At 36.2% G+C, this 21,935-nt stretch overlaps 1 protein-coding gene across 2 annotated transcripts; it reads right to left on the bottom strand.

Annotated features, from left to right (window-relative positions):
- Window positions 1-1,733: 1,733 nt before the first annotated feature.
- On the bottom strand, window positions 1,734-21,187 carry BBS5 (Bardet-Biedl syndrome 5). Of its 2 annotated transcripts, none has more exons than XM_057550694.1 (12): window positions 19,710-19,862; window positions 18,745-18,827; window positions 17,379-17,444; window positions 16,646-16,695; window positions 16,383-16,510; window positions 13,637-13,772; window positions 12,338-12,433; window positions 9,160-9,222; window positions 7,770-7,904; window positions 3,950-4,033; window positions 2,957-2,980; window positions 1,734-2,805 (listed from the first exon to the last, which is right to left on the bottom strand). In XM_057550694.1, exons 2-12 carry the CDS (start codon window positions 18,821-18,823, stop codon window positions 2,704-2,706), a joined length of 963 nt encoding a protein of 320 aa, XP_057406677.1. In that variant the 5' UTR covers window positions 18,824-18,827; window positions 19,710-19,862; the 3' UTR covers window positions 1,734-2,703. The 2 variants fall into 2 exon arrangements, with proteins under 2 accessions (XP_057406677.1, XP_007183296.1); XM_007183234.3 differs by lacking the exon at window positions 19,710-19,862 and adding an exon at window positions 21,049-21,187 and having other exon boundaries at window positions 1,736-2,805.
- Window positions 21,188-21,935: the final 748 nt, after the last annotated feature.

Raw genomic sequence — 21,935 nt, 5'->3', positions numbered from 1 at the left:
AGGGAATTTAGGAGAGCTAGTTTGGAAAGAAGAGTTCTTGCAGCTGTTACAGATTGAAAGGAACAACTGGAACTTTTAATCACTAAGGAAACAGCTAAGAAACAAGAGATTTAAATGAAGTGGAAAGCTTTAAAATACATAAAGCATTAGAAGATATGCTAATAAAGGCTACTGCAAGAAAATGTTTATTAAACTAACACAAAACTGAATCATAATAATGAGTCAGTCCGCTAAAAATGGTCTAGTGGCAAGCTACTTGGCTATCTGAATTAATGATGCAAAGTTCAAGAATATGAGCTGAGTTCATTTGGATACTCATAAGCAAGATCCCCTTTCCAATAACTGCTACGAATTTTTATTTTCTACTTAAAACAGTGGGATATATAATCTTCTTTTAGAAGTAGGAAACAAAGACTTCTACTTAGGTACTATAATTACAGATTTTTTTGGGAAAAAAAACCTTTAAAATAATAATATCCCCCCATCATGATTGAAAATAAATGCAGAGAAACTGCTATTTTCTAAGACATCCCAAATTATCGGTATTTTTAAGTGGAAAAACTATAATTAGTATTGAATTAAATTATGAAATTATTTAATTTGTTCACACCCTGCCTTGCTCTACAAAGGATTTGATGTGGCAAACAATAATAATAAGACAAGAAATAAAAAAGTTAAAAGTCGGCCCTAGGGAAAGAAAAAATCCACATACAGTATGATCACTAAAGCTATTCTGTGGTTTTGTGTTGCTCTTTCATTAAATAAAAATTTACAAAATAGAACAGATGTATTGTAACCCCATGAGAACAATGTAATCAATAGAACACAGCAAAATCAGGACGAAGTGCTACATCCCTGGTATAATTTGAAAAACAGGCTTTATACACACACAAAAAAAGTATATGACTAGAATCATAATTTAAGTTGTTGATTATAATAGAACACACCATATTAATTATGGGATGCAGAAAGTGTGACTTGAAAAAAAATTGATCTTTTGTTTACATACAAATAGCATCATATACTTCTTCACGAAATATTTTATTACAAAATTATATTCTCACGTTGTTAAAAACTCAGTGGGGCTGTAAAAATACTGTAATTTCAAAGGTTGGTATTCTTAAACATGCTCAAAAGAACATAAGCTCCATAAAGACAGGGATTTGGGGGAGGTTTGTTTTGCTCAATGCTATAGCCACAGGGCCTCACGGGTGCTCCATAAATATTTGTTGAGTGAATCAATGAATGCCCCCAGATCAGGGAATTATGTATTTTTAAACTTCAAGGTCTCCATCCATCAGTAAAAGTTTTTTCCCTTATTTTACATCACGGTGAAGTCAATAGTACTGTCAGCTGCTAAAACAACAGCTGAGAGAAGAGCTCATTGACTCTCTTTCCATTTATAGAGGCCACTAAAGGTTTTAACACACTAGAAAAAACCAACAGCTGCTCCCTTGTTTAAACAATAAATGACTCATTTCTCTTTACACTTAACGCCTAACATCTGAAAAGATTAATGAGTCAGATGCAAACACAGTGTTTTGACGTTTGAGATTATTCCTTACTAATTGGCAATTTTATAGTCTGTTTTGCTTGAAAAACTATTGAAACAATATTCCTAGCTGCATTTTTTTGACCTGTACACATTTTTCAAGCAACATTTTCCCCCTAATATAGGTTATTATAACCCCATCCCTTAAAAATGTAAAAATCCTTTCCTATTTAAATGAAGAAACCAATTTATAGCTTTTGTTCATTGATCTTTATTAAACTCAGGTTAGCCCTTGATTGTACTATGTGTCTACGGTTGTACATACAGTTGGCATCTTATTCTAAATGATTTTACACACTCACTTTTTTCACTCTAGAAAAAGAGGGCTAATTTTAATGTTTTGACAAAAGTTCCTTACAAAGTTTCTTTATACTGAAGCAGTAGCAAAAAACACTTATGCAAGAGAGGTCACCAAATCTTACCTGACCAAGAAATCAGAAAATAATATCATATTTTTGAAAACTTCAAAGAAGTTTCAATGAATGCAAACAAAGAGCAAGTCAACAAATAAACTATTTATTTACAAACTATTTAAAACTATTTCCTTACAAAATAAATGTATTCTTGCCAAAATGATATTGAAATTATTTCCAAAATAGTGCCCAAAACTTTACATAGGGGTTGATATCCTCCAAAGTTAGCTAAAATTTTTAGTTTTTACATAAATGGTTACCTAAAAATGACAAGCTTAAGGTTTATAATTTATATGAGAGTTGGCTTACCTTTGGAGCTATGTGATAAATATATTTAAACCAGATTTTTATAATTAAAAAAGCAGCATTTTGATTACTCCATAAGAATAGTCTTATGCTTTTAGATAATACTTTCAAAGCATTTAATGGTGCTGCATAAATTCTTTATTAAACTCAACATGATACAGTCTTTTAATATCCACAGACTAATAATTTACAAGTATTAGTTACAAAATAAACATATTTACAACAAACCAGATACATTTTGATTACAATTTCAAATATAATTTTTAGAAGACTGGCAATAAAATCTTCGACAAATGAGTTTTTCCTTAATCATTAAAAAACTCTCTGAAAAGCTTTTTCTGTAAATGTAAAAACTATGCCATGCCTTATAGCAGGCGACTAGTATCTTTAATCTTGAGATATCTTTAAATAGAAACCCAGCTCAAATCACGATCAACTCATTACTTCCCAAAGTCCCTGTAGGGTGAATCCATCCTTCAATTTCTCTATTGCAAGCCCCAGTTCTTCTGAAAACACAGGTTCACGATCTTGTTGCTTTTTGGGAGATAAGAGGATGAGATGGGAATAGAGAAGGTGGGCAAGGAAGAGGAAAAAAAACAAAAAATAGGTTTCACATAAGTTTGTGAATACTAAATACTGGAATATAGAAAATTTTTTTCATATACCATAGGTAAAATATCCTTACCTTATTGCCATCAGCAAAATAAGCCTGTAAGACAAGGAAAATTATATTTCACATACTTGATGTATAATAGGTTAATAGGCCAAGGAACAGGTAATTAATTTACAGAACAATTCTGTAACTAACTGTATTTTATATTCTGTTACTGTGTGTCTAATGGTTTTCTCACCTATCTTTACAATGCTAGTAGCAGAATTCACTTCTTCTGTCAATCATTATTTATGTCTTCAAGAGTTATGCTTTAAGCGCTAAAAATGTGCTTTGTAATTGGTGTATAATTAGCATTGTTAACTTGAAAGGAGATAAAAAGAATGACTAAGCAGCTATAAAATTTCACCCCTACTTTTGGTTTAGCAGAAGATGCTGGCAGAACAAAACAAAGCAATCAGTGCTTCAATGTGTCAGCAAATGCATACACTGAGGCAGTAGTAGTTTATTATTAACTATCTTATACTTATTTCACACTTTGCTTAAAAACTTTCATTCCCAGAGAGATAGTCTAGTCAGATTCATAGACCACAGTACATAGAAAGCATTATTATTATTTTGGCTATTAATTAAATAATACAAATTTGGAAACAAGAAAGTTTACTGTTCAAATAGAAATCCAATTTAAGATAATATACCTACTGAAAGGAGGGAGGTCCATCTCATAAAGGTTACTTATGGAAAGTATATAGACTTTAAATTAATTAAATTAACTATATTTAATATATTCTGTTATCTTAAAGTATGAAAAAACTTTTCACATATCTGAAATCCTCTGAATAAGTATGTTCTCAAACTATTTCCCAGTTTGGTAATTTAAAAGTATTTTCACACACAAAAAAATCCCTAACCTGAAAAAAAAACTACTCTCCAACTCATGTTTAAGACATTCTAAAAAGTCTCAAGTTCCATGATATTTTACACACTTAAACCATTATTAAATTAAACATGACTCAGATTAAAAAAAAAATCACAAGAAATTTAGTAGCTCTTCTTTGTGATGCTCACCACGAAAGCATCTGTGTGATCATCAGAGTCTATTTCTACATCATCTTGAATTTGTTCAACTGTCAGAGCTTCAAGGGACTGTGGCTGAAAATCAGTAGATGTTAAAAAAAGAAAAAGAAAAAGAAAATCAGTTAAATCAGATGTTAAAATGTATCAAAGAGACAATATTAATCAAATAAATAATTTTAGTAAAATGTGCTGTGAGAATTGTAAATACCTGTAAAAGATACCACAGTTACCAACCACTCAGGTCTTACAAAAATCACTGTATAATTTATATTCTATTAAAACTAACATGAATAATAAAATGAGTCAGTTAAACCCAAGCTTTTAAATCTGAAGTCAATATCATCAAAAGATTTAAAATGACAAATTTACACAAACTTAATATGATACTTAGAAATATCCATAAAGAAAAAAACTCTCATTGGATTTTATCTGATTTTCTGATAGTTAAAAACTATCTGATAGTTTAAGTTTAACAAAAACTAACTTTTGTATAATAGCAAGTTTTAAATTTTCCTCAAAATAGTCATTAAATAGAATTTGTGAGAAAAGAAATTTGTGAAAAAGAACTAAGATTTGTATGGAATATTCTAAATGTAAAGCAGAATAAATATAGTACTGATATTTATTAATTCATTTTTCAAATATTTGAGTATCTTTAGTGTATGAGGTACAATGCTGGTACTACCAAAGGTTTAAAGTCTCTGCCCTTACCACAAAAGGTGTGTAATCTAGTGGGAATGAAGGATAAAACACAATTATAAATAACTAAATATCAGGTTGAACTATATGAAATTGCCATTTTAGTAAAAAATGGTCAAATATTAATAATATCATATAGTTCAACCTACAAAAAATAGCTATAACAAATGCAATATCTATTATAATAGAAGAGTTTGGAGACAGCACAACTTCTGGCTTCTGCATGCCAGAAACTTTCATGAAGAAAAGGCTGGCATGTGATCTAGGGCTTTTAAGATGAGGATGATTTTCATAGGTGGGATTAGTGGAAAGGGTATTCCTGACAGAGGGGATCAGTAACAGCAAAGGTGAGAAACCACAGGACATGGCCGAAGAAGATGAATAATCCAATATGGTCAAAATATGAGAGTCCCAGGAGACAGAAGGAGCTACGCAGAATATTGTACTGAACAATGCCAAGGAGTATCACTCACACTGGAGTCTATGTGAACAATGTTCCCTAGAGCTGGGCAGTGCACAGCCTACAGAACCAGACACTGTGGCTGTGCAGATAAGGTGGGAAAGGTAGACTGAAGTTTACTGAAATTTTTTAATACCAGCTCAGAGAATGTGGACTATTTATAGGTAATTGGTGGGGTAAAGTTGATGGTAGAAGTGTACTGCTGACAAGAGGTGACCTGATCCCCTAGTCCGAGGACAGCTGGTGTTTCAACCATGTTCAGAGCTGTGTGACTGCGTACAAGTAAATTAACCTATCTAAGCCTCAGTCTCCTTAACTGTGAGATAGGGCTAATAATAATGATGATGATACACTTCATAGTGTTTTTAGGAGGATTAAACGAGATGAGGCATATAAAGTTCTTAGAGCAGTGAACAGCAAAGAGGAGGCATTCAACATAGCCATTCAACAACTATGAATATTCACTAAGAGCCTATTATGTGCTAGTTTTGATTGATGGAGATATAATGATTAAAGAAAATAGACAAAAATCCCTGACTTCATGGAGATTATTTATAGTGAAGGAGACTGATCAGTGTTACCAAAAGTAAAGCAAGCAAGCAAGCAAGTGAGCAAACAAACAAGCAGAATAAGGGATAAAAAAGTGACAGGGGTTGGTGTTTTAGATGGATAGTCCAAAGACCTCCCTGAAGAAGTGGCTTTGGAGTAAGGACTTATGTGTGGTGACAAAGCAAGCTACTATGCCTGGTTATTATTATGTACTGAGGGCCAAAGAAGGGGAAAAGAAGAGAAATGAAAGGTAGAGACAGAATGGGTAGGACAGCTAACATATTGTCCCCCATGTGCCAGCCACTTTACAGACATGATCAACAACTTTGTAAGAGAGATTACCTTCATTTCATAGTGTGAAAACTGAAGCTCAAATTTGCCTAGGATCACAAATAAATGGTGAAATTGGGATTGAAGTCAGGTTTCTCAGGTTCCAAGGACCATGCTTGTTCTACAACATTATTCTACAAGCAAAAGTAGCAAAGGAAACTGCAGTTTGAATGGAAAGAAAGGGATAGGAACAGGGGAGAGACTGGTACAACTGACTGAATGTATAAAGTAAGATAATGGGAAAAATAAAAAAGGAAAACCCCAGAGTTTTGAGCACATCTGACTTTGACAATGTTAAAAATAAATAAGTAGTGAATAAATAAATAGATAAATCAGCAAGATACTGCTTTTGAGAATAATGACAAGATTTTAGGTATACCAAGTTTGAGATACTCAACCATGTCCTAGTGTATCTTACTGACTTGGAAAATTATTAATTAAATTACTAAGATAAACTTTTAAATGAGAAATTCAATTCATGTTATTTGGAATGCTCATCTATGTGAAAATATTCAAGAAATATTTGGAACCCTGGTAAGCTTAGAGAGTATGCCAAGATCAGAAAGATTTGGGAGTCATCTACAGAAGTACAACTTGAAGAAACTGGAGGAGGAGGTGATATTACTGAGGAACATACAGAGAAGGTAGAGTGAAAGGGAGAATGCTGAAAGAAGTGCAGGTTGGGAAGAAAGCAGAAAATGATGGTTAAGGAGATGAAATACTTAGAGTGTATGTACAATATGGTGTCAACAATCCAGAGACAAGTTTCAGCTGGAAGGGGAAAGGGATATATATGGAATTTGACAGGGAGACAAACAAATTAAGTATATGGAGCACAGCAAGGTTGAAGTCAGAGGGTATGAATTTGTACTCAGCTGTCCAGTCCTACTTCTTGATCTTCCTGGTCACCTGCTGCAGTCCAAGAGCAGGAGGAGAGACAGGTAATCTATGCGATATGTGATATGGCTCAACATGCTGAGTATCGGCAGGGACACTGATGAAAGAGTGGGTGGCAGGGACACCAGCAATAGAGCGCACGGTGAGGGCCCCAGCACAAGAACAGACAGCAAGGGAACATGTGACAGAGCGCCTCTGGCGAGGGTACCACTGTCAGAGCAGACGGCGAGGAGTCTCTAATGGAGTGGCTGGTGAGGACAACAGTGAAACACCAGATGACAAGGGGCCCAGCTGCAGAGGCTGAAGAGTAAAGCCAAAAGACAGCTGATGTACCTGGAGAGCGGGATTGGTGCAGAAACCAGAAGTCGTGAGGAAGGCAAAGAGCAGACATGTGGGCATGATATTCAAAATTTTTCACAACTGACATGGAAGAGGATCTGATGAATAGGAACAGACACAGGCCAAATGAATGGAGCAGCCTCCTGGAGCTGCTATATTGTGGGTCATTGGGGGAAGAGAATGGTGTCTGTGAGGCCTGTAAGGTTTAACCAAATGCTAATGGCGGGCTGAAGTAAAATAAAAATAAAGCTGTCAGAGTGAGAGATTCAAGTCTCTACATCAGAAGAGCCTTGCATATGGGGACATCTTGGACAGGCTGCTACCTAGACGGGCAGGAATGAATGGTGAAGCAGGCAGGGAGAAAACAGGTGGTAGGCACAAATTAGCATTGGCCATACTCACTGAGCAGAGCCTGTATATTCATCATTTTAAACATAGCTTAAAATTAAATTGTACACAATGTGTGTATATCTGAATTTTATAGATTGTGTAAAGGCAATTGAGCAAACTCTGTATATCACACACTGAACAAATTACCTTTTCTTCCATCTCATAATCCACTCCAAATATAGGACTGGCAGAATAGACTTTGTGAAGTGAATTAATTTCCTTAACTGATTCTTGTAGTTTTTCCACAGGATCTATTTTAAAGCCAAGGACATATCCTCCGCTCTATAAGAGAAAATAATGAAAAATCGAAAAGCCTGAGGAACAGTATTTACAGTATATGATAAACTACAGCTCTAACTGTCCTTATTTCAGAGCACAATATGTAGGCTGATTTTTTTAAAATTAAATTTTTTATTATGAAAACTTCCAGCACATACAAAAATAGAAGAGTACAATAAATGTCCATGTAGCCATCAACCAGCTTCAACAAGAAACAACATATGGCCAACTCTGTTCCATATGTAACCTCCCCATCCCCTAAATCTCCTCCCCTCACCCACTCAGGATTATTTTGAAATATATCCAGATATCACATAATTTAATCTGTAAGTATCAAAGCTAATATTTCAAGATTAAAAAAAATACGCCATAGATTGTGAAGGCCAAGGGAAATGAGATTTTCCTGAGCTAGACCTTTAAAAGGAATAGACTACATATTAAAATGAAAAAGGGAATGGCATACCTGAGGCTATCTCCTTGAAGAATTAGGAAAGAAACTTGCCCATGACAGTTTGTTGGAGAAGAAGTGTTAAAAAATTAAGTACCCGTATGGTGATGGTTGAGAGCATACACTTTTGTGTTCAAATCCTGGTTTTACAACACTACATGTGATGTATGGTTTACATCATACAACTAGCTGTATGATGCTGGGCAAAGGAGTGAGTAGACATTCGTATTTAAATTTAGAATTTAGAAGAGAAAAATCTTTTTAAAAAAAATTTATAAAAACAAATAAATGCAAAAACCAGCCACAACGGGGCATAGCAGTTTATAATTTGATACAGTATAATCTGAGTTTGATGGTATAAAATCTCAAATAGGGTGTGTTTATCTGTATATACCTGTGTTGCTCAAAGACAGTCTTGTGAATCAGTCAGACCTGGAATCAAAACCTAGCCCTATCACTTACTGTTATTAGACCATGGGCAAGGTTTCTAACTTCTCCAAGTCTCAGTTTCCTTGAATATAAAATGGGGAAAAAATAGTAACTGTATCATAGGGTTGTGTAAAGATTGAAATAACGTCATGACTGTAATCATAATTAATATGTCTGCCCAAAAGAGAAATATAAGCAGGATTCTTCCCATGGGGACAATTATTATATGACTTCAAACTCAAACTCTTCATATAATCTCATGTTACAGCTAATACTCTTCTTGGATATAAACTGGTTACTATAAAAATAAAACTAAAAATATAGACTGTCACATAGTTTTTTAAATATATTAAAGATTAAAAAAAATATAAAGTATCTTACCTGCTGGGAGCTTTCTATGACAAGAGCTAAACCAAATTTTGAATCTCTAATCTTTATTGACCGCTAGATATAAAACGAAAAAGAAAAAAAATGCTCGTTTTTATTATCTGATAGTAGTGACACTTTAACACATTTTTCAACTTTTACACAGTAACTACATTTTTTTTTTTTTTTGTAACTACTGTTCATAGTCCGAAGAACAGAACTCTTCCTCTTTCCTTTTTCCTTATACTCCTATAGAGATCAAGTAAATGAAAATTTTCATACTGGAAATAGGTGGCAAATTTGTAAGGCAACACAAAGATGACATCTCTGAAATATGTACAAAATTCTGACTTAAATGTCCCCTGCTTCAGGGAGTCCACAACTTTTCTAAATATTTTAAACCAAAGCCCAGCAATCCTTTAGTTATGGAGAGCCAGTGTCTTTTGTGACTCCTAAGGCTGGGTTAGTTTTTAAAAGTCCCATGTGCCTATATACAATGGAATATTACTCAGCCGTAAAAAGAAATGAAATTGAGTTATTTGTAGTGAGGTGGATGGACCTAGAATCTGTCATACAGAGTGAAGTAAGTCAGAAAGAGAAAAACAAATACCATATGCTAACATATATATATGGAATCTAAAAAAAAAAAAAAAAAGGTTCTGAAGAACCTAAGGGCAGGACAGGAATAAAGACACAGACGTAGAGAATGGACTTGAGGACAAAGGGAGGGGGAAGGGTAAGCTGGGGCAAAGTGAGAGAGTGGCATGGACATATATACGCTACCAACTGTAAAATAGCTAGTGGGAAGCAGCCACATAGCACAGGGAGATCAGCTCGGTGCTCTGTGTCCACCCAGAGGGGTGGGATAGGGAGGGTGGGAGGGAGACGCAAGAGGGAGGGGATATGGGGACATATGTGTACGTAGAGCTGATTCACTTTGTTATACAGCAGAAACTAACACAACAATGTAAAGCAATTATACTCCAATAAAGATGTTAAAAAAAAATGTTGCATGTGCCTTCTGTTTCTTACACAATAAATGACTAAATTCTGAAAGAACCTCCACTGCATTTATTGAAAAAAAAAAGTATGGGCATTCATCACTGGGCATCAAAGAAGGCTAAGATAGGTCAAATATAATTAACTCAACTGGTAAGTGTGACATGAGGGTGAAGCTTGGCTAGTGGATGAGCAGTGACACCAGTGGCCTGGGAGAAGGGTAGAGGGGTAGAAGCATGACATGCAGGACCTGTATGTAGAAAGTGAAACAAAATGTACTTGCTGGCAGGGTTAGAGAGAACCATGGAGGATCTAACATTATAACCAGCAGACCAAAAGTCCAAGAAGGATAATAATCTGTGGTAGGTGATGGTGTATCATACTTCCAGACAGGTGGGCATTGGAAGTTGAGAAAAAGAGAGGAAGAGAGACACAGACAGACGACAGACAGCCTAAATGGTAACTGTTATGAAAACCTGGGCTTCCATCTAGACTACTTCACACCCTGCCAGGAGTACGCACAGTCCTGGTTAAGAACTACAGAACCCTGGCATCCTGCTTGTGAATAGGTAATCTAACCAGGTAACTGTGGATGACACAGGCTGGTAAGATGGAAACTGGCAAGAAGATACATATATAAATATACATCTATAGGAAGGGAGTCAGGACAATGGCTGAGGCCCAGAGCTGAAGTTAGAACATGACTGCCCCAGTGACAGATTGTGATGATATCGGATTGCAAGTTGTTTGGGCCAGGCTGAATTCATTCCAGAATCCGTATTTGGCAATGGTATTCTTAAATAACGGAAAGTATCCTACTTGAAGAACAGAAATCACAAGGTTGTTTACTACTCAGTAATTATTCAGCATAATAGACATTGATATGTAAATGCAATATAAAACAGCAACAAACAGTACAAAATATCAATTTATCAAATACCTATGTAGACTCTGTCACATATTTCCAGCTATGCTTATAAATTCTCGTATTTCTTTAGATGGCCAGAAATAATTTTTTTCCTATCAGATCCTATGATTTTCTGTTTAATGTGTTGCTTTCCTCCACCAGACTGAAAGCTGCTTAAAGGCAGAAACTGCGTACTGGTTCATGAGTTTCATCACTGAGCACAGAGTAGGTGCTCAGTATTTGGCAAATGAATGGTCAAATATTTTAAAGTAACTCAGGAATCAAACAATTTAGCAGAAGATAGACTTGGGAATATTTTGCAAAGAATCATCTTTCTCATAGGTTAAGAGGTCTCTTTAAAAAATGACATTTTCCAGATATCACATACATTGTATCTAATACTCAATAAATATTTATTAATGAAACTATTTAGTCTTAAGACTACTTATATTCTATAATAAGGGTGATTATCATAGCATAACCTCACAGGATTCTCATTAACTATTTTTATGTTCCATCTAATTTGCACTAGGGTCCAATAAGTAGGGTTTTTTTTTTTAATATATAGGATGAAATTCTTCAGTTTATTGGAGTTTACTATTTGTTTCACTCAATCACATACTTACCATGAAAGCAGCAGCAGAGTAAAAAGAACCACCTTCATCTACCCCCAGAACAAACTGGTCTCAGGTGTAATTAGTTCTTATTCTAAATTTTAACAGCTTTAATTTACGCTAAAACCATTATGACTAAAAACCATCTTGATTCCTTTCACTGAACTTGTAGTATGAATCCAGCTTATATACATGCTGTATCTGAATACAGTAAAAACTGTTCATTCACAGAATTAATGAATTCGCTCTGGCTTTAAAAGGGTTTGAACAGAAAGTAGCAAGACAGCCATAAAGTGTGTGGGTCAGTGAGCTGAAGCCATGCCAAAGGACCACTATATACTTGCCTCCTGGAAAGGTTATGGAAAACTTTAGTAGCTAAAAGCCCTTTGAATAAAATCTAAGAAAAATCACCTTAATCTGTATGACAACTATTAAAATTTTTAGAATCCAGTATATTTCTCTCTTAATAGCAAGTTGATAATGGTGCCGTTTCCCTTGAATGGAAGTACAATAGGGTCTTTTCTGATTATCAACATTTAAAAAGTATGCTCTCAGCTAAACTGTTGCCACTAGGGAGAGAGAAAACTCATCTAATCCCAAAAGTCCTATTAACTGTTGAACAGAAATTATTTATTCTACATTAAAATAAGGTCATCAAAATGCATGCACTTACAATTTGCAGATATGGTATACTGACGTTAAAACTGTCATTCATGTTTGCATGCCACACGATTCTCACATTGGTAATAAAAAAGGTTCCTAAATTTCCCTGTAAAAGAGAGTGATGAGAGAGGCATCAACAATCATGTCTGAATACTTACTCTTTATTTTCTAAACACGAGAATAATTCCGATTCTCACAGCAGCATAAAATACCAGAATTGAGTATTATGAGGAGTAGTTATTCAGATGGGGAGCTGTCAATATCCTATAGAATATTTATCATAGTTTAAAACTAGAACTTTTCAAGTGCGCAAAGTTTATTTACAATTTAAGCTTATGATTCCATGTTTAGCAAGAGCTCTTCAATCAAATGCTACAGTTTTACCACACTGGTTATTAGTCGAATCTAGGTTGTAACACCCACAAAGGCTGGAAACTATTCTTTTTTTTTTTTTTAAATTTTATTTATTTATTTATTTTTATTTTTGGCTGTGCTGGGTCTTCGGTTCGTGCGAGGGCTTTCTCTAGTTGCGGCAAGTGGGGGCCACTCTTCATCGCGGTGCGGGGACCGCTCTTCATCGCGGTGCGCGGGCCTTTCACTATCGCGGCCCCTCCCGTTGCGGGGCGCAGGCTCAGCAGCTGTGGCTCACGGGCCCAGCTGCTCCGTGGCATGTGGGATCTTCCCAGACCAGGGCTCGAACCCGTGTCCCCTGCATTAGCAGGCAGATTCTCAACCACTGCGCCACCAGGGAAGCCCTATTTGTTTCTTATTCCAACTATTAGTCGCTTATATGTTTCCTCTGGTCATAATTTCAAGAGGAAATGAAAAGTTACAATCATGGATGTAGGAGTCACCAAATGAGTTATATGTTTAATTCCATAAAGACTGGATTAAAAGGATTCCGTGACTGTCCACCCTATGACTCTCCTCAATCAGCCGAAGTTATCATGATGTGGAGGGTAGTGTGGTATGGGGGAAGAATGTGGCTGTGGGACAGAATAGATGTGGAGGTCACTTAATGTTTTAAGGCCTGAGTTTTTCATCTGTAAGTGAATAGAGACTGGACTAGATGACCTACAAGGCCCATTCCAGCTCTAAGTCTACACATAACAAATGTTGATAAAAAGAGCATAAAACCATACAAATATGAAAATCAGAATATTATGTATATCAAGAGCTATGTTAATTAATTAAGAGCTCTAATGCTTATTTGAACAGTTAAATAAATATACAAACCCAATCATAAATGGAAAAATGATTACCAAAGAAAGCACTGCCCCAAAAGGTTCATTAGTTCTTTGCATGGTACCTGATCACTGGATAAATTCCATACTCCATTGATTTTATCATATACATGTTCTCGTGGTAGTAATCTTAGTTGCTTATTTTGAATTAGCGCACTTCTCAATTTAAAATCACGATACATTTTAGAAGTTTCATATGCTCTATAAAAAAGAACAAAAGACTAATCCAAACTGAAAATGTGATTTTCTTAGATTATGTTTACTTATTTACAAAAATACACAGTTAGTTACTAAGGTACATCAAAAATTTTTTCTTCTCAATAAGTTTTGGTGATTATAGTCTTTTGTACTGTATTTGTCATTTCAGTGTAGTATTTACACATATTATCTCAGTACCTATATTTTCGATGTCTAATTTTTTAAAAATTTATTTTATTTAATCTATTTTTGGCTGTGTTGGGTCTTTGTTGCTGCACGCGGGCTTTCTCTAGTTGAGGTGAGTGGGGGCTACTCTTCGTTGCAGTGCGCGTGCTTCTCATTGCGGTGGCTTCTCTTGTTGCAGAGCACGGGCTCTAGGCGTGTGGGCTTCAGTAGTTATGGCATGTGGCTCAGTAGTTGTGGTTCACGGGCCCTAGAGCGCAGGCTCAGTAGTTGTAGTGCACGGGCTTAGTTGCTCCGTGGCATGTGGGATCTTCCCAGACCAGGGATCAAACCTGTGTCCCCTGCATTGGCAGGCAGATTCTCAACCACTGCGCCACCAGGGAAGCCCCTAGATGTCTAATTTTTAAGGCAATGTATATAGTATGGCACAAATGAGAGGAAGCAGATTTTTTTTTCTTTAAGCTGAAGAACAATGCTTGCAAAAACAGACATGGAAATTAATTTTTCTATCAGAAAGCTTCCCTTCATTTCTCTGTTTTAGTTAAAGGCACCATTATTCTTTTGATATAAATAAGACTGCAATTACTTTTCTCACTGAAACCTGAAAACATTATGCTCACATCTACCTTTATACAGAAAATCAGAATGAATCTGTACCAACTCCAAAAGGTACCCTAGGATAGTGTATGTATCTGTGTGTGTGTATGTATGTAATAAAATTCCTATAACTTTGTTTTCCTTCCATGTCTCCCTATTGATAAATACTAAAAACAGAAGAAAATTCTGATTAACTTTTGGTTAATTCTAATTTTAACTCCACAAAAATACAGGCTAATTTACCCTTTTAATAAAACTAAAGGGTTTGCTTTACCTGAATAACTTTAGAAATCATTTATATAAATTATAATATGTATTGTTAAACTTCTGATTTTTACATTAATTAATCTTCTAATTATAAATTATGAAAGAGCAGGATTCGAGCATTTGACTATAAATCTTAATTTCCTTTAGGGTGGTAATCATCAATATTTACCAGTGGAAAAATGGAAACTATTCATGTTATAAATTGTTTTGGAGGGAACACATAACATTTTTATACTATTAAAGATAAGTAGCTTCCCTGTTCCCTTCAAACTCCATTTCATATTACTTCTCTAAGTAAACTGAAATAAAAAGATAAGAATTAGGTATATGCCTAAGAGAGCTTAAAAAAATATGTTTTCACACAAAAACTTGTACACGAATGCTCACAGCAGCATTATTCCTAAAAGCTAAGAAGTGGAAACAACCCAAATGTCTATCAGCTGATGAGTGGATAAACAAAACATGTATCTATACAATGGAATCTTATTCAGCTATAAAAAGGAATGACGTACTGATATATGCTACAACATGTAGCATGCTTGAAAACATTACCTAAGTGAAAGAAGTCAGACATAAAATGCCACTATATTGTATGATTTCATTTATATGAAATGCTCAGAATAGGCAAATCCAGAGACAGAAAGTAAATCAGTGGTTGCCAGGGGACCACGGGGATGAGGGAATGGGAAGTGACTACTATGGGGGTTTCTTTTTGGAGTGATGGAAATATTCTGGAATTGAGTAGTGGTGAATATACTAACACTACCAAACTGTAAACTTAAAAATGGTAAATTTTATGTTATGTGAGTTATATCTCCAAGAAAAGCAAACAATTATATAGATTAAAAAATCATCAACAAAATTAAAAAATAAAATAACAACTAGGAAAGAAATAAATTTGCAACATACATGACAGATAGGAGTAAAATTAAGAAATTTACAACAGAAAACTATACATAGCCAATGAATATGAAAACTTTCAACATCACTAGTAATAAAAGAAATTCAAATTAAAACAATGGTATATATACATACTATATATATCTGTGTGTATAAATTTTTGTGTGTGTAGTTTTTTTTTTTTTTTTTTTTTGGCCTGTCATCTTAGCCAAACTTTTAAAAAAATCATAGTACTTAGGGCTGGTTAAAAAAAAAAAAAAGAGCTGGGGTAGTAAAAAGAGAATAATTAAGAAAACAAAAAATCAAAACAACCACAAAACAACAAAACTCTTTAGAGAAATTACCCAATCATGCCTTCTATTGTTAGAAAAATAACCTTAATTCCTTAACTGAATTGTTCAACTTGGTTATCTACATTAAACAAATTCTCTATTTCATTTTTAACTACCTTGGTAGCTAATTTAATAGACTCTTCAGCAGTTTTATGTGTTTTATAAATACCTTCAAAGTGTTTATTAAATGGTAATGCAACATGTTCTATGTATCTTCAGGATGTTTACAATAGACCTTGGAGGAAGACAGCACCACATGTTGAAATTTTACCCTCTAAACCTTTATATCATAGAATTACCTTAAAATTCAATAATCTATAAAGTATTACCATACCTGTGTACTGCAATCACAGAAGTAAAAAGTCTAGGACTTCCAGGAACCAAATTTGTAAATATAAACTCAAAACGAGTACTGTTACATTTTGTTAGTATATAAAGAGCTTCAGTTTGGCCTCGTAATTTCTGTAAAGACAAATTTATTTAAAACTTCAGATTTTAAGAGCAATTTCTCATTTATAGAGAAAACAAACATCAACCTCAAATATCTACTGTTTCTTTACTATATATATATATATCAATAAGATTTTTCAGACTTACAGAATTAGCAGTCCTTGTTGTAATATTCAATATGCAGTTGTAACCAATAGCTAAAATTTAAAAGCAAAGAATTTAAAGACCATGATACAATAAATTGAGGGAAAAACTATATATACATAACTTTTAAGTTTAAAAAATTAAATATATATAAAAATGCAATTAAAAATTTTTAATGAAATATCTACAAATTTAAGTTAAATAATTAAAAGGACTAGAAAGTTAATTCTGCCTCTTTTGAACAAAAATATTCACAACATAGGGAAAAAGGAGGTTTGCTTCTCTAAAACCTATACAGTAATATTTACTAAAAATCTTAGCACCACAACATCAAGAGAAAAAGTCTAGCTGGAAAATCTACAATACCTTTAAAAAACAAATGAAACAAAATTTAACACAATGAAAGGTTGTACTTTTATTAGAATTTAATCTCCCTTCTTTGATATTACTTGAAACAGGTTATAGCAAGTTTCAAAGTAAAGTAAAAAATGAAACCAAAAATCATTCAGTGTAAAAGCACTAATCTTGTATATGTCCAAGAGACAAAATGGACAGAACGAAAAAAACATTCCTTTTGCATTATGATGCAGTCTGTGGTTAGTCTGGGATTTCTTAAGTTTTATCAATTAAAGTTTTTCACATATTTCATAGTATAGCTTTTTTTGGTGTCAAGAGCCATTGTGCAAGTTTACTTGACAAATTATTTTTTTTCTTTCATGCTAACAAAGATACTTACAAAGATTGACTCTGGGTAATGCCAAAGAGTGCCAGATAATTCTTAAATTTGTTACTAAGAGTCTACCTAAAAGTAAACATACAGAAAAATAAGTTACCTTAAGTAAGGACCCATTTTTGCAGTATAGAATGAGATGGACATGAAACTTCTGGCCCAGTACCAACAGCAACACCCACAGATGTTTTTCATACATTTATTAATTGAAAATACTTATTGCGCATATCCATTCTAGGTAAGGTATACAATGTGTGATTCAGAATCCCAGAGAAACAAAATCTGATAGTTACAGAAAAAATACAGGTATTCACTGCCAACACCTTGGTTTGACTCAACTGACAGAGGAGAAAACTCTGTACTGTTTTTTTTTTTTTCTCAATAGAAGCTGTTCTGGGGGTCCCAGTAGGTTATATGTGTCCAACTGAGTATGACTACAGGACAGTATAATTACTAAGTCATTCAGTGAAATCACACTTCTCAAAGAACTCTCATATATATATGAATCCCTGCCATTTGAGCACTCTCTTAGCAGTTCTCATTTAAATGAGCCATATACTCATGTACCCAGTTTTTTTGCTGTGAGCAAACTTTTTCCTCATATGAAGTCATGTCTAGGCTGAAGTCTGTTTAAGGCTTATGCTTTTCATTCTTAGCCTCAAACTGATGTTCTTACACTGAAATATGTACCAAGTTAGATAAACTTCATTTCTCAAAGTATGTCGTATGAAATAGTAGTCCCTATAGATGCTCCAAGAAAAAAAAAAAGTCAAGTAAATCTGTGCATGGTAAACGATGTGTCTTAGAAATTTGTAATACAATTAGCATATGAGGATAGTTTTTAAATATCTTGAACTAATAAAACTCTCTTGACTTTGTTTAACACATTTCTTCAGCAAATTATAACCATGGAATTCTTTTGATGAGTTATCTATAGCCATGTCATACTCCTTCCTCCCTGAAAAAACCCCTAGAATATCTAAAATCAGAGAAACTAAGCCTGTGTGAACGCTGGAGTGAGATGGGATAGGAGGTTCTAAAAACAAAGGAAGGCGTTCTCAAGAGAAACTGTGGAACATTACATGGTATGTTTGACAAATAGTAAGTTACCCAGCATGGCTAGAGTGTAAAGTTCCCACAAGATCACAGAGGACTAGACCTGCATCTATCAGTCAGGGTCAAACAGAAAAGAGATGGCTCACTTAAATTAGGATAACTGGGGTTTATTTACAGAAGGACTTATTACAATAGTATGGGGTGGGGCATCAGGAACCATAATTGACATATAATGCTGTTTCATATCTTATTCTCCAGCTAATATAACATTTGTAATTTAAACCATAAATATAAAATACATTAGAAATATACTCACCTCTATCCCCATTATTTCCTTTGGTGTCTTCAATTGAATCTAAACAATCAATAAGGACTTCTCCAGGTCTTGTTTTCATTTGTCTAAAATAAATATAAAGGCTTTAATTTTTTAGCTACAACTACACCTGCTTACCATCTAGTGAGGGAGAGAAAAGACATATGCATATGAAACGGACAAAAGTATAAATAATACAGTACCAAATGCTCAGGCATTTGAAAATAAGGTTTTCAAGAACTTAAAGAACCTGGAGATCAAGTGGGGCCTGGAGTGACCAGGGACATGGAGAGAAGTCAGAACTAAAGGAGAGGTAGGATTTGAAGAAATAAAAGAGAGAGAAGAGAATCTATGATTAAAGACCAGAAATAAGAAATGATAAGAGAATGTGGGAAGACTGGCCTGGCTGGGGAAGAAGGTATATGTTGAGAGGTAGTGAAAAGTATAGTAGGATAGGTAAGAAGGAACCAGATTATGGATAACCTAGAATGTCAGTCAGATAGATATGGGTTTTATCCTGTGGACAGTGGAGAAGCCCCAGAGGTTTCTGAGTGGAGCAAAGGAGTCATGCAGTTATGGAAGGGACAGATTAAAGCAAAGCAACATTAGGACTTGGTAAACAATCAGATAAAGGAGACAAAAGGAAATAAAGAATGAAGAATAGGTTGCTGACTGATAGAATGCAATCTAGAGTGCCAAAAAAAAAAAGAAAAGAAAAGAAAAGAAAAATGTAGCAGAATATGTGGTAGAGCCTTCTAACACATTCTCAATAAAGCCAATTCAATTACCTACTGGAAATACAGACATGATCATACACTTCCCTGTTTAAAAGCCATATTACCCCACTGCCTAGAAGATGAAGTCCAAAATCCTCAACTGAATATTTCACAATCTGGCTAATCAATCTTTCTATTTGCACCTCCTTTCTCTACCTGCCAGACCCTGCTTCTAGCCAATGAGATTTATACCTCTAAGACTCTGCATCTAATTTTTTTTTTTCTTTTCTTCCTTTTCTTTTTTCTGGAATTGTCTCCTCCTGTATACCCTAGCAAGGCCCTGACCATTCATCAGGGCTCAATTCAAATATTATTTTTTCTTTGAGGCCTTCCCTAGGAAGAACGAACTTTTCTGTTTCTATGGTCCTCCAGCTTTTTGTTCATTTTTTCCATGACGGTGTTTACCACATTTTTTTATAGTTAGTTGTCTATATCTATCTCCTGCAGTAGAACAGGGGTGGGGTGGGGTGGGGAAGGGTGTCATTTCCTATTATTTTTGTATCTTTAGCTATCAGCACAGTCACCAGTACATAGTAAGCATCTGATAAATGTTTAATAAACTGAAAATGTTCATGAAATGGATCTTTGCTTAAGAACCCTCCAAGAATAACAGGAAAAGTCAAAGAATGTGTGCAATATGTAACCGTTGTTTATAACTTTATAAATTCCCTTCCCTCACAACGCCTTAAAGGATCCAAGACCATGTTAGTATTACATACCTAGCCACAGCTAAGCCTGGGAAATTAATATTTCATTTTTTCCACCAAAGAAAGTTCTGTTCATAATAAAGAATCATGCGAATTGGCTAAGAAGCTCCAAACCATTAACCCAAGAACCTTAGCTTTACTGTTTTCCAATGGGCACTTTTTTTCTGGACTGCCAGCAGGACGTTTCTAACTATTCTCTTTAAAACATGAAAATTTCCAAAAACAGGGCTTCTGTTTGAGAGGCTCCAAAAGAGGGTTCCTTCTTCCTGTTGGTGATTTAGATGAATAACTAGAAACGAAGTTTACTACGGAATTAAAGTCTGCATGGTCAGGGATTTTGGAGAATGCTTACTCTCACTTCCCTCGGAGACTCAAGCTTTAGAACGGTGAAGTCATTTTTCTAAGGGCCCACAATGTGTGTCCTTATTCTAGACCTAGTTTCCGAACCCTCGTTTCCAGAGTCCCTGCTCCACGTTCCTTCCACCCTACGAAACTAGCACCGCAAGCTCGCTGGGGTGTACTGGACGCCCAAGCCCAAGGTGGTCCCTGCCGTGTTTGGGCTCAGCTTCCGACAGGTCCCCCGGGCCGAGACGGGACCAGGGATCGTAAGGGACCGAAACTGCGTACAATCTAGACGCGCTCCGGCTGTGGCGCCTGGGGAGGGCCGCAGGGCCCCGGCCAGTCTGGGGTCTCCTGAGGTGAGGACAGCAGGCGCCAACCTCCTCCCACCCTCGCGAGGGTCTTAGGCTCCGCCCGCGGGTCGGGAAATCGCGGCGCGGCGCCCTCTACAGGCTCCCGGCCACTGGGGAATCTTGGCGACTCACTGCGAGGACACGTCGAAGCGGACATCCCGGTCCTCCCAAAGCGCATCCAGCACCGACATGGTGACGGCGGCGGGGGAGGCCTAACGGCGTCTCGCCGGCTCCAAGACAACGGGCCGCCTCTGGCACGACGTCTACGGCGGGCGCCGAGACCCAAAGTTCCTCAACGTAATGTGCGCGCTTTCCCGGCCCTGTGGTGTAGTTAAGCGGATTTGAGGCTCCAGGCAGGTTTCCGTGCCTCAGAGAAGCCGAGCTGGCCCCGGCGCAGGAGCGGCTGCTTGACTTCTGAGTGACCTTCCGCACCTCCAGACTCGCCTCCTTAAGCCGTTCCTCCCCGCCTACCCCCTTCCATTCCTCTCCCACTGTCAGGAAATTTAGACTTAGGGACTTCGCAGGCGGTTCACTGGTTAGGACTCTGCGGTTCCACTACTGGTGGCCTCGGTTCCATCCCTGGTGGGCCAGCTAAGATCCCGCAAGCCGCTTGGTGCGGTCTGAAAAAAGAAAGAGAGAAATGTAGACTTAAAACTCGAAATTCCTCGTCTGGCCCTGCCTCCTCCGGCCCAGCCCACCTCATGCCGTCCTCGCGCCTTCCGCTTGCTCTCCAACCAGGCAGGGCTCAGCGCCTTTGGAGGGCGCCCCCTTTCTCTGTCTGGAACTCTGGTTCTCCAGATCTCTACCTGGCCCGTCCTTTGTCACTTCAGTCTCAGCTCAAAAGTGAACTAAAGCGGTCCTTAACCTTTCTTCTCTCGCTCTGCTGTGAGTACCTTGAGGACAGAGTTCCCTTTGAACCCACGCGAGCACGGAGTAGGCATTCAGTAAGTACTTTTCGAATGTATCAAAGTGCCGTCCTTCACTCAGTTCTGGACAGTTCTCTAAATCAATGGTTCCGA

The sequence above is a fragment of the Balaenoptera acutorostrata genome, chromosome 8 (genome assembly GCF_949987535.1).
Source record: "Balaenoptera acutorostrata chromosome 8, mBalAcu1.1, whole genome shotgun sequence".
Classification (NCBI taxonomy): Eukaryota; Metazoa; Chordata; class Mammalia; order Artiodactyla; family Balaenopteridae; genus Balaenoptera; species Balaenoptera acutorostrata.
The sequence above is the reverse complement of the archived record's forward strand: the minus strand, read 5'-3'. Positions and strand labels throughout refer to the sequence as shown.